Source organism: Anoplopoma fimbria, unplaced genomic scaffold, assembly GCF_027596085.1.
Source record: "Anoplopoma fimbria isolate UVic2021 breed Golden Eagle Sablefish unplaced genomic scaffold, Afim_UVic_2022 Un_contig_8084_pilon_pilon, whole genome shotgun sequence".
Lineage (NCBI taxonomy): Eukaryota > Metazoa > Chordata > Actinopteri > Perciformes > Anoplopomatidae > Anoplopoma > Anoplopoma fimbria.
The window spans coordinates 11,353-24,121 of NW_026552909.1; the positions used below are offsets into that span (position 1 = coordinate 11,353).

A 12,769-nucleotide genomic window follows, 5' to 3' on the forward strand; every position below is an offset into this window, starting at 1 on the left:
CAATGACACAAGATGATGAATTTAGTTTGTTCTAATCAAAACAACTCTTTACACGTTGTGATTATTTTCCCACAGATGATGAATTTGATCCAGAAAGACTCTTGTTTGACATTCGTAGGTTTTTCTTCACACAAACAAATGTTTCAAGACAACAAAGTTCAGTTTTATACACAAAGTAAAACATGTTTCACACCTTCTCTCAGACAACTGATCATTTCAGGTAATTACATGGACCTCGCTCAGCTCTTTCAGCCATCCATCTGCAACACCACAAGTCCCAGAGAGCTCTCAACCCCCCAGAGTCCAGACCAGCTCAGGTACCCCTCACCTGCTCAGACTGCATTTACAACCACTGAGAGATCAGGTTGGTACTAACTAACATCAGCTGTGTGTGATCCTGTACAGACTGAACTATCTGGTCAGCAGAGAGAAAGTTTCTCTACCAGGAGGAGACTCTCCCTCCTACAGAGAACACAGAGACACTGAGGAACCAGACCAGAACCAGAACCCAAACCCAGGATAAAGAGGTTCAGTGAATGTGGTGTTGAAGGTGTGGAGGTGGATCAGTGTGTCAGAGGAGACTCTGTAGAAGGACAGAGAGCCAGCAGGACAGTCCACATACACTGCTATCTAGAGGAGGAGGAGGAGGAGGAGGAGGAGGAGGAGGAGGAGGAGGAGGAGGAGATGGGTGTTCTGTCTTATTGTGACGGACATAGTAACCATCATCAGAGCACTCCAGACTCCAGGACTGATCATTCCATCCAAACAAACAGTCTTCACTGTCTCCTCTCCTTCTGATTCCTCTGTAACTCACTGATATATAAACTCTTCCTCTCCACTCGACCTCCCAGTAACAGCGACCAGTCAGACCAGTTCTACACAGCAGCTGCTTCCAGTGGTCAAATCTGTCTGGATGATCAGGATATGACTGATCCTCCTCCACATGTGTCACCTTCCTGTTGTTGTCAGACAGTTTGAGGTTTCTGTTCACTGTGTTTGTGTCGAGTGTGAGTTCACAGGAATCTGATGGAGAGAACAAGACACAATACAGCTGCAGTTATTAATCTATCATCTGTTCATCTGTTGACACTGTGATGATGACATCAGAGATGTGAATGAGTGATGTCACAGTTTGAAGATGGTTGAATGTGTGCTGCTTTGTTTTCATGAGTCAGATTCAAAGCACACTTACACTTCCTCAGACCTGGTCTGAACCATCGGACTCCAGCAGGCTCCACCCTGAAAGGAGGAGGGGGTCAGAGCAGCATGGAAACATGGACATTACATCGTCTCATACACAGAGCTTTGTATTCATGTTCACATGGAGCACTTATTATTAATCACATGATATTCTTTACTTCATGGAGCTTCTTCTGATTGGCCGATGACGACAGCTCATTATGTTCACTTATTCATGTAGCCCTGGTGTAAAAGTTAGGGATTAAAATAAGTTCCTAATAGTTTATTATAAAGTTGGATGAAATGACTCAGTAAGGCAATTAAACTGAAAGTAATTTAGTTTAATAAAAATGGTTAACTGAGAGATTAAGATACTTTAGTCATAAATAAGGCAGGATTTAAATAAGTGAATAAGAGTTGAAATAAACAGTTCTAAACAATATTGAAGGCAAACAGTGGGTAACTAAGTTAAAGTTAAAAGAAAAGTAAACTGATTGTGCCTTTAGTTTGAGCTATGGTGTTTGATTGGTTACGCAAGGTTTCAATCAGCCCCACCTGTGGTAATTGGGCGTAGCTAAAGGAGGGGGCGGGGTTAAAGAGAAAGGAAGAAGTAGTGAAAGAGAGAGTGAGAAGGACAGAACGGGAGAAACACAGAGAAACATGAAGTAGATAGCTTGATGAATGTTCAAGTAAACAGAAGAAAAACTGAAGCTGTGGACACTAACGCTCATTTATTGATTAAATCTCAGTTGATTTTGAATGTTTGTGCGACTGTGTCTGTGTGTAGCTAAAGTTTGTCGGTCGCTGGAACAGAGGACGCCATTGTGGACTGAAGGACTGTTGGTTTGTGTTTCTGATGAGTGACCTGCCGTCACCTCGCTGTCGCCTGGTTTTTCTTCTGTTGGACAACGAACTGTTTCTACAAGACTTTCACTGAACTGTGAGTTTGACTTTCTGTGTCTTTGCTCTTTGCTCTGCTGAGGACTCTGAAGGCAGCAACGCACCGGAGCAACGCACAGGCCTGAAACTTTACTTGTGTGTGTGTGTGTGTGTGAGTGTGTGTGGGCCCATGTGTGGTTTAGATTCTAATTAAGTATTTATCTGCTGTAGTAAAAAAGGGTCAAGAAATAGGGATTTAGCCATAGGAAGCTGAATAGATTTAAGTTGTATGTTGTAATATTTTGTTGAAACTAATTCAGTTCTGCATATTTTTCCAAGTAACTCATTGACTTTATCATTTTGCTAAATGTTAATTTGATTCATATATTTTGAAAGTGCTATGTCTTATTTTAAAGGGGTCTAATTTGTGTTTTTGTTTATTGTCCCCCGAAATGGTGAAGTAAAGCAGTTACAGATCAACATGATGATTCATCAGGAGTCTTTGTGTTTGTGTCACCTGATGAATGGAAGTCCAATATTCTCTCTCTTTTAGCTCTGTTTTTGGTCTCCACCACCTCCTGAGGGAAATATCTGTCTCTTTAGCTGCTAAATGCTCCACTATGTTCACCAGCTAGTCTCTAACTGAGTCTGTCTGCTGTTTGCTGCTGAGCAGGTAGTGTACAGAGGCTTCATCACAGCTTGTTGGATGAAAACAGCTGCTGGAAACACTGAGACTGAACCAAACAGGAAATGTGCTGCAGAACCAAAACTAGGAGCTAAAAGAGGCTAAAAAGCTCTGTAGAGCTGCAGAGATGGAGACAATTCTCTGTGGGTTCATCACCACCACACGACTCTTCACCATTACACAGAGTCAGCTGATCTGTTGTAAATAAAGAAATATTGATTGTTGGATGTTTTGGTCCTGACAAGCGACCTCTTGTGTTTGTGTTATAATGACTGTTGTCTCTCAGAAGTAAAGGAGAAAGTAGCCTGAAATCACTACAGCACCACAAAACCTCTGATGGAGGAGGTCGGGGTGGATGGTTGGATGTACAAAGTGTCTGACTTTGACACTGCTGTTCACATCCCGTCTCCTAGCAACAGTCAACACTGGTTTCTATTATCTGTAATCTGGAGGTTTAGAATATTACAGTTCAAGTCCGTCTGCAGCCACAGAGCACTGCCTGTGTCCCCCTGACACACCATAACTTTGGTCCAGTCCTAAATAAACCTCTTTGGGCTCTGACACACCATGTCCACAATCAGCTGTTGGTTCTCCACTGAGCGTCTGTGGTCGACTGTCACCTGTAGTTTCAACAAGTCGACTCTTATCAACCAGGGAACTCGCTCTCAGTGCAAAACAAACCAAAACCAGGTGAAGCTGAACTCCTTTAAAACAGCAAAACATTCCTATTGTGATGATTTATCAAGACGGTTTAAACAGGTTGATTCTTTGTCTGTTTGTCTTTTCACAATAATGTCTGGACTAAAGGACAACACACACTGGTGGCAGATGAGCATCAAATCATCCAACTATTGTTTGATATGAGCCCACAAACCTGCAGCGTGACGACGTTGAGGCATGTCAACCCACCATGATGGCCGTCAACGTGTCAGGATACACCACTGTCCTATTTTCTAATGTTGAAACAAGACAACGCTCCAGAAAAACAACAGTTTCATCACCTTCCCTCCCTGTTCTGGCTCATCCTGGCTACTGTTCCCTGACTACTTCTGTCTGTATTGATCGTCGTCTGATGTGGGACACAAACAGTTTGATGAGTCTCTGGTAGTTTGAGGTCAGCTTGGTGTGTCAGGGTCATATTAACCAGCTCTACCTCCTCTATCAGACTGATTGTCTGTGGCTGCAGCAGGCCTCTTCATACCTGAGAGTTTCCAGTCTCCAGTGTGGATCCTCCTGTACAGCAGACAGCAGCTTCACTCCAGAGTCTCCTGGATGATTGTCCAGGTCCAGCTCTCTCAGACTAGAGCACTGGGAGCTGAGGACTGAGGACAGAGCTCACAGTCTCCTGGAGGCACTCAGTCTGAAGAGACAACAATCAACAAGAAGAAAAAATAATATTTGTGTTAATTGAGTCTGGACTAAAGCTCAGAAGGTCCAGATCATTTGTTTAGTGAAAGTGGATAAAAGACTAGGTTCAGTGTACTGTACACAGGAAGTACTGTAGTATCACTATCAGGACTGAGGGGTGGACAGATTATTATTCACAGGTACTGCAGGTCCTTCCTTCCTCTGAGAAAACAACTCAGTCTGCTCCCAGTAGACAACATACAAAAAGACTGACTATAAATTTGTGTTAAAATGAATGAGTCTGACTAAAGTACAATACAAAATGATTCTGAACTGTTTAAAATATTTTAGTGAAAGTGGATAAAATTTTGCTGTTTTACTAAACACGATACAATTAGGTTATTATTCTTTACTGTGTTATTACTTAGTATCACTATATTCATAATACTTATTTTGATCTTGTTTTTTATATGTATCTTGTTTGCTCTACTACTATCTCTCTCAGTGACCACACATACAAAAAGACTGACTATATAAATCTGTATTATAAAAAAATGTGCAATCCACTGCAATACTAAAAAATTCTGTCTGTTCTGTTTATATATTTTAGTTATTGTGGATTTTAAGTTTATTCTTATTTATTATTCTTTACTGTTATTACTTATTTTTAAAACTTGTTTTGATCTTGTTTTTTCTATGTATCTTGTTTGTACTATCCTCTCCTGCTGTAATCCTGCAAATGTTTTGGGACTCAAAAGGATTATCTTATCTTATTTAGTTGTTCATTGTTTAAAACAAATTCAAGCGTTTCTGTTGGAGACTGTTTTTAAGAAAGAGAGAGAGAGAGACCAGCAGAGAGAGAGAGAGAGAGAGAGAGAGAGAGAGAGAGAGAGAGAGAGAGAGAGAGAGAGAGAGAGAGAGAACAAAGTGATGAAAAACACAAATTAAACTTCATATACTGATTTCATGTCGGTTACGTTCTAAAGCAGAAATAAACAACCATCAAACTCTCAGCAGATCGTCACTGTAGAGACAGACATTCAAGTTTTCAGTCTCTTTCCACCTCTGCATTTTTTTTTCCTTTTCATTCATTAATTATATCAAACATAACATCATAAAGCATAAATAAGAGCAACAACAGGATGACCCTGTGATGTTTTATTGTGAATGTGAATTATGTTTCAAACTCCACCTCGTTTTCGTTTTTTAATCTGCTGTGGATCAAGTTTGTCTGTTCTACAAGGTTCTTAAGATGGGATGGAAAAACAAACAGGAATTCACAAAAAGGACTTTTGGACTCTAGTTTAGTCTCTGAGATTAGTTCCTCTGGTTCCATAGTTCTGGTTCATTTCCTGGTGAAAAAGAGGTTTATGAAATCTGAAATCCTGATGAACTAATTCAAAGATTCAGAAAGAGAGAGGCTGTTTACACTGCATGGAGCTGATAGTTTAGAGACACATTTACATCATTGAAGACAAACTAACTTGATCTGACCTGAGAGTTTCCAGTTTACAGTGTGGACTCTCCAGTCCAGCAGACAGCAGCTTCACTCCTGAATCCTGCAGGTTGTTGTTACTCAGGTCCAGCTCTCTCAGACTAGAGGACTGGGAGCTGAGGACTGAGGACAGAGCTTCACAGCTTCTCTCTGAGAGGTTACAGTCACTCAGTCTGAAGAGAAAGAAGACAACAAAAGTAAAAAAATAAAATAAGTAGAATGATAGCAGCATATTTAAGTTATGATAAATTAATCTAACTCTCTCTGGACTTACAGAGCTTTGTTGGAGGCTTTGACCACTGGCAGCAGCCTCAGAAGAGCCTCCTCTGAAGCAGAGTATTTCTTCAGGTCAAACACGTCCAGATCTTTTTCTGATGACAGTAAGATGAAGACCAGAGCTGACCACTGAGCAGGAGACAGTTTATCTGTGGAGAGACGTCCTGAACTCAGGGACTGTTGGATCTCCTCCACTAGAGAACCATCATTCAGTTCATTCAGACAGTGGAACAGATTGATGCTTTTCTCTGCAGAGAGATCCTCGTCGATCTTCTTCTTGATGAACTGGACTGTTTCCTGATTGGTCTGTGAGCTACTTCCTGTCTGTGTCAGCAGACCTCGTAGGAGAGTCTGATTGGTCTGCAGTGAAAGACCCAGGAGGAAGCGGAGGAACAAGTCCAGGTGTCCATTTGGACTCTGTAAGGCCTTTCTCACAGCACTCTGGTAGAGATGTGTTAGTTTAGGTTTGTCTCTGAAGACTTTAGACAACCAGGAGGTTGTTTGTTCTTCTGACAGCAGATTGACACCAGAGTTGATGAAGGTCAGATGGACATGAAGAGCAGCCAGAAACTCCTGAACACTCAGATGGACGAAGCAGAACACCTTGTCCTGGTACAGTCCTCTCTCCTCTCTAAAGATCTGTGTGAACACTCCTGAGTACACTGAGGCTGCTCTGATATCGATGCCACACTCTGTCAGGTCGGATTCATAGAAGATCAGGTTTCCTTTCTGCAGCTGATCAAAAGCCAGTTTTCCCAGAGACTCAGTCATCTTCCTGCTCTCTGGACTCCAGTGTGGATCCGTCTCAGCTCCTCCATCGTACTTGACGTTCTTCAGCTTGGACTGAACCACCAGGAAGTGGATGTACATCTCAGTCAGGGTCTTGGGCAGCTCTCCTCCCTCTCTGGTCTTCAACACCTCCTCCAGAACTGTAGCAGTGATCCAGCAGAAGATTGGGATGTGGCACATGATGTGGAGGCTTCGTGAGCTCTTGATGTGGGAGATGATCCTGCTGGCCTGCTTCTTATCACTGAATCTCTTCCTGAAGTACTCCTCCTTCTGGGGGTCAGTGAACCCTCTGACCTCTGTCACCATGCCAACACACTCAGGAGGGATCTGATTGGCTGCTGCAGGTCGTGTGGTTATCCAGAGGCGAGCAGAGGGAAGCAGTTTCCCCCTGATGAGGTTTGTCAGCAGCACATCCACTGAGGTGGACTCTGTAACATCAGTCAGGATCTCATTGTTGTGGAAGTCCAGAGGAAGTCGACACTCATCCAGACCGTCAAAGATGAACACAACCGGGAACTCTTCAAACCTGCAGATTCCTGCTTCTTTGGTTTCAGAGAAGAAGTGATGAACAAGTTCCACCAAGCTGTACTTTTTCTCTTTCAGCACATTCAGCTCTCTGAAGGTGAATGGAAATGTGAACTGTATGTCCTGGTTGGCTTTGTCTTCAGCCCAGTCCAGAGTGAACTTCTGTGTTAAGACTGTTTTCCCAATGCCAGCCACTCCCTTTGTCATCACTGTTCTGATTGGTTCCTCTCTTCCAGGTGAGGCTTTAAAGATGTCTTCTTGTCTGATGGTTGTTTCTGGTCTGTCTGGTTTCCTGGATGCTGTTTCAATCTGTCTGACCTCATGTTCATCATTGACCTCTGCAGTCCCTCCCTCTGTGATGTAGAGCTCTGTGTAGATCTGGTTCAGAAGGGTTGGGTTTCCTGCTTTAGCGATCCCCTCAAACACACACTGGAACTTCTTCTTCAGGTTAGATTTGAGTTCACGCTGACAAACTGCAGCAAGAAGTCCTGAATGAACACACAACAAAGAAGATCAATGAGTCAAAGAATAGATTTCAACATGTCGTATCCTCAAAGAAGAGTATATGAATATATTTTGGTCCATCTCTTGAGACATTAGTAAAGGTCCCATTCATCCAGCATGTTAAATCTTTAGAGAAATCCTCTTACTGCTCTGCAGACAGTCAGCCAGCTCCTCCTGCTTCATTCTCCTCAGGAGGTGCAGTGTGATCTTCAGAAATGCCTCTCTGCTGCTCCTCCTCTGCTCTTCATCCTCACCGTCCAACACCTCCTCATCCACCCTCTGACTCTCTAAGCATTCTGGGTAATCTGAACTCACAACCTTCTGGATCTTCTTCAGCTCGTTCTTCACAAAAGTGAGGATGTTCTCCTCCAGCAGCTGGAACAGAATATTATATGAAGGACACAAACTAAAACCATGGAACCAAACATCAGATCCATGTTGGACAGACTGACAATCCACTGGTCTAAAAAGTGCAGCATGGAGATGATTGTGAACAGAATAGATGTAAAAGTAGTTGTACATGTACAGACCATAAATATGGAGTCCAGGTGTGTTTGATGCTGCTGGGCAGACTGACCTCTGGGAACCTGTGAGCTCTCCTGGTCCTCTCTGGGAGGAATCATGAAGAATCAGCTCACATTGTGTCTGTCCACACAGAGACAAACACAAGGTAAAGGTCCATGAAGTGATATGTGGATGTGGATCAGATGACTCCCTGTACTGGTAAAGGTCTACTGGTCCTGCTGATCCCACTGAGAATCAACAGCTCCGTCTTTCAGCTCACTGTTTTCTTCAGCAGTCAGTTTGGTTTAGTCCCAACAGCTCTCACCAAGCCCTCCATGTAGCTCTCCCTCCCTCACTGTACACTGCTGAAGAGCCCTGGAGCAAGGCACCCAGAACCTCCAGCTGCTCCAGTGGAGCGTCTCAGTGTCAGACTGGTTGTACTGGGCAGCTCCCAGTGTGAATGTGTTTCAATGAAGAAGAGTGTTGGTGCTCAGAGAACTTCATCTGAGTCAGTAAAGGTTTAAAAACTGGAGATCTCACAACAGAGAGTCTGATAGAAACACATCATCACTTTGTTTTCATCATCAGTTTAAATCCTCACCTCTGATCATCTTTGAAGGATAAAGGATGATCCATAGACCGGTCACTCTTCATGGACACACAGCTGGGTTCAGGTTGTTCCAGCTTCCTCCTGATAGAAACAAGAGATACATTCTGTGATTTAATATAACTACTGTTTATTCAACAATGACCTAAAACTCCAAAGGCCGTCCGTCATTAAACGGACTGGAGGCCTTTGGAGCGTCGCTGACCTCTACGGGTCACAGAGCGGTGCTGGTTCAGAAGGAGCTCATGCTGCAGGATTTCCTCCAGGTGAGTCACCTGTTCAGGTGATGTTCAGCAGGTTCAGAGAGTCTGGTTGGTCTCCAGTGTGGCAGCAGAGCGTTCATCCTTCAGAACTAAATACAAACGACCACGAGAGGTCGTCTGTCTGAGGAAATACTGAAAATAATCACTGATCTGCTTCGTGTGTGTTGACATGAAAAGTGACCGTACGGTCGGTGTCGTGTCTCTGTTCATCTTTTCTCTACATTCCTTTAGAAATAGAAATACACATCTAGAAGCTTGGTCTGTATATTAATGATTAAAAACACACGTACAGTATCCAGAGAGCTACCGTCGCCTGTGTGTGTCAGTCATAAACTCATATTATATTAAACTACAGATGTAATTGTTTTCTAAATACTAAACTAAATATCCTGCTTCAATCCATATTTGTTGGCGTCAAGCCTTTAAAAACAACATCTTCACTGTGGTCAATATCTTTGCTCTCTCACTTGCTGCTGCACACAAAGAAAGACTCTCACCTGTAAGAACAGAAACTGTGAACTTCATTCAAACCCTAAAGAGAAGCTTTGAATGTATAAAAATGATAATAAGTACAGAGCTAGTGGCTCGTTTCACATCCACACTAAATGTTTGCGTACGTTGAAAGGAGGAAATGCAAAAAATATTCAGATTCATAAAACTTTGTGTTCTCCTGTGAGCTATTTCCTTTTTTAAATCCTGAATAACCTGTAAATGTGTGCAGCTGGTTCAGCCTCACATCCCCCCTCTACACGCTCACATTCAACCATAAAGGGTCAATGCAGAGATAGTGAGGATATGGAGTGACTGGACCAGAGCTGTCACCGGCTTTATTTCAAGACTTTGCTCATTTACACAATCCTTAAGTGAAGGTAGTGAAGATGAAGGTGAGGAGACTGGAGTGTGTGACGTCACCATGGTGACTCCAGTTTGAAATCAGTTTAAATCCTCACCTCTGATCAACAGAGTGGCGTCCATCTTTGAAGAATACAGGAAGATCTTTAGACCGGTCACTCTTCATGGACACACAGCTGGGTTCAGGTTGTTCCAGCTTCCTCCTGATAGAAACAAGAGATAAATTCTGCACTGAGACAAAACCTGTCAGTGACTTAATACACCTACAGTACAGAGGTCGCATTAAACAAATATTTTCTTCATTGACAGAGTTTTTTAACAATCACAGAAAAATCTAGAGGCCGTCCTTCATTTTGAAGGACTGGAGGCCTTGGAGCGTCGTTAACCACTGCAGCACAGAGCGCTGCCGGTCCAGCTGCTCTGCTGGTTCAGAAGGAGCTCATGCTGCAGGATTTCCTCCTGGTGAAGCGAGTGCTTAAAGGATCTGGAAATCCCACATTCAGAGAGTCTGGTTAGTCCAGTCTCCAGTGTGGCAGCAGAGCGCCTCTTCAGCCTTCAGAACTAAATAAAAACGGCTATGAGAAGAAAAAAAATGATTCATCTGCTTCGTGTGTGTTGACATGAAAAGTGACTGCAGGGTCGGTGTCGTGTCTCTGTTCATCTTTTCTCTACATTCCATTATAAATACACAAACTCAAAGCTTGTTCTGCATATTAATGAATAAATAAACACACAAACAGACACGTAGAGAGTAATTATATTACAAGACAGCTGTAATAATTGACACAATTCTAAAGTAAATATCCTGCTTGAATCCATATTTGTTGGCGTTAAGCCTTTCAGGCGTTCAGCCGGTGCTTTGTTTTCTAGACAAATGGGACTGCAATCTGGATTTCATTGTGCAACCCTGTTGTTCAATGACAATGAATGAACCTTGTAACCTGGTAACAGACAACAACCGCAGTGAAAACAACATTTTCATATAGAAGTGGATATAGGTAAGCAGCTGGTGATGAGAATCAGGTGTGTGTGACGGGGAGCTAACAGGTTTTGACCGTGTCGTATCCTGTCGGGTCGTGTTCTGTAACGTGTTGGTGTGAGAGCGTGACTGGCATGCTAAGAATCTTTGGTAGCTGAATTTAGATTGAACAATGCTGATTTAATGCTATGATGACAATGTTAAACTGAATAAATGGATCAACAGATCTAAAAACACACAGCACACTGGACAGTGGTTTGTTTGAGGCCTAGAACACACGTTGGAACAAGTTCTCCTGTTCGCCCCTCAGTGGCTTCATAACATTAGATATTTATCATCATCATCATCATCATCATCATCACTTTGTTTTCATCATCAGTTTAAAGAGTGGCGTCCATCTTTGAAATTGAAATGAGTATCCATAGACCGCTCACTCTTCATGGACACACAGCTGGCTTCAGGTTGTTCCAGCTTCCTCCTGATAGAAACAAGAGATAAATTCTGTGACTTGAGTCACTGACTTAATACACCTACAGTACAGAGGTCGCATTAAACAAATATTTTTCTTCATTGACAGAGTTTTTTAAACAATCACAGAAAAAGAGGCCGTCCTTCATTTTGAAGGACTGGAGGCCTTGGAGCGTCGTTCACCACTGCAGGTCACAGAGCGCTGCCGGTCCAGCTGCTCTGCTGGTTCAGAAGGAGCTCATGCTGCAGGATTTCCTCCTGGTGAAGCGAGTGCTTAAAGCAGTGGTTCTTAACCTGGGTTCGATCGAACCCCAGGGGTTCGATGAGTCACTCTCAGGGGTTCGGCAGACACACACTGCGGTCAAGTGAGCCGCCGCTTTAAAAATTAAGCGAGCGCGCCCCGTTCACACCGAGCGCCCCCGTTCGGTGTGAACGCAGCATAGCGGTACGGTGGCTTGGGTAGCCCAAAAAGCACGGAGAAAGCTAAAACTTATGCTGCGTTCACACCGAACGGGGGCGAACGGGGGCGCTCGGTGTGAACGGGGGCGCTCGGTGTGAACGGGGGCGCTCGCTGTGAACGCACCTTAAGGAATACACGGTCATTAATTTTTAAAGCGGCGGCTCACTTGATCGACTACGGAAAATATTATGAACCCAGACACGGGGGCGTTTGATTGTCCGACGTTTGAGGGACTTCCACAACAATATAAACAGAACTAGTGGTTAGTTCAGGTGGATGGCGGGAGATAAGCCCCGCCCCCTTTCAGGCGCGAATGCGCGAATTACCCACATACATTTTCAAGCGGCAGCTCACTTGACCGCAGTAAGACACACGCAGTATAGCCATTTGTGATTTTCAATCCCTTCATACTAACATGTCGAGCAAAAAAAGAAAGTGGTTGGACGAATACGTACAATATGGATTCACATGTAAATAGGAACGTGATGGGAGTCAGCGTCCTCAATGCATGATTTGCAATGCCAAGTTGAGCAATTCTAGTAGATTTTTCAGGCTAATGGAAGATGGCGCCAGTGTGTCAGGCTCGCCGTCAGGTGCTCTACCTGTTGTGTTTGTTTTTGCTGCTTTTAACGCTTGTACATAACATCAACGCTCTTCTGGTCTATGATCGCCAAACGTTGCTAGATCTGAGAAACGCTGCTATAAATTTTCAAAAATCGGACTATTGTGAAGGGGGGACACCTTTCCCACCGGATCTCCCGGCCGACCTCCGCCGCACGCTTGCTCCACTACCTCGGAGAAGAAGGTACCGGCGACGGGGGAAACGTAGCGGCTATCTCGTGAAGCTGAGGTTGGGGTTGGCACGTCCTGATCGATATGGTGGATATGGTGCTGCCCCTCGCCTGTGTGTCTCTCAGCGCTTCCTGGATCCTGTTGCTTCCTCTCTGGTGAAGGTGA

General features: G+C 43.7%; 1 protein-coding gene across 1 annotated transcript; it reads right to left on the reverse strand.

Annotated features, from left to right (window-relative positions):
• Positions 1-485: 485 nt before the first annotated feature.
• On the reverse strand, positions 486-10,220 carry LOC129116250 (NACHT, LRR and PYD domains-containing protein 3-like). The gene is made up of 8 exons (XM_054627244.1): positions 10,004-10,220; positions 8,785-8,874; positions 8,210-8,288; positions 7,826-8,054; positions 5,860-7,663; positions 5,585-5,758; positions 1,193-1,239; positions 486-1,023 (listed from the first exon to the last, which is right to left on the reverse strand). Exons 1-8 carry the CDS (start codon positions 10,186-10,188, stop codon positions 572-574), a joined length of 3,060 nt encoding a protein of 1,019 aa, XP_054483219.1. The 5' UTR covers positions 10,189-10,220; the 3' UTR covers positions 486-571.
• Between the last annotated feature and the right edge of the window lie 2,549 nt (positions 10,221-12,769).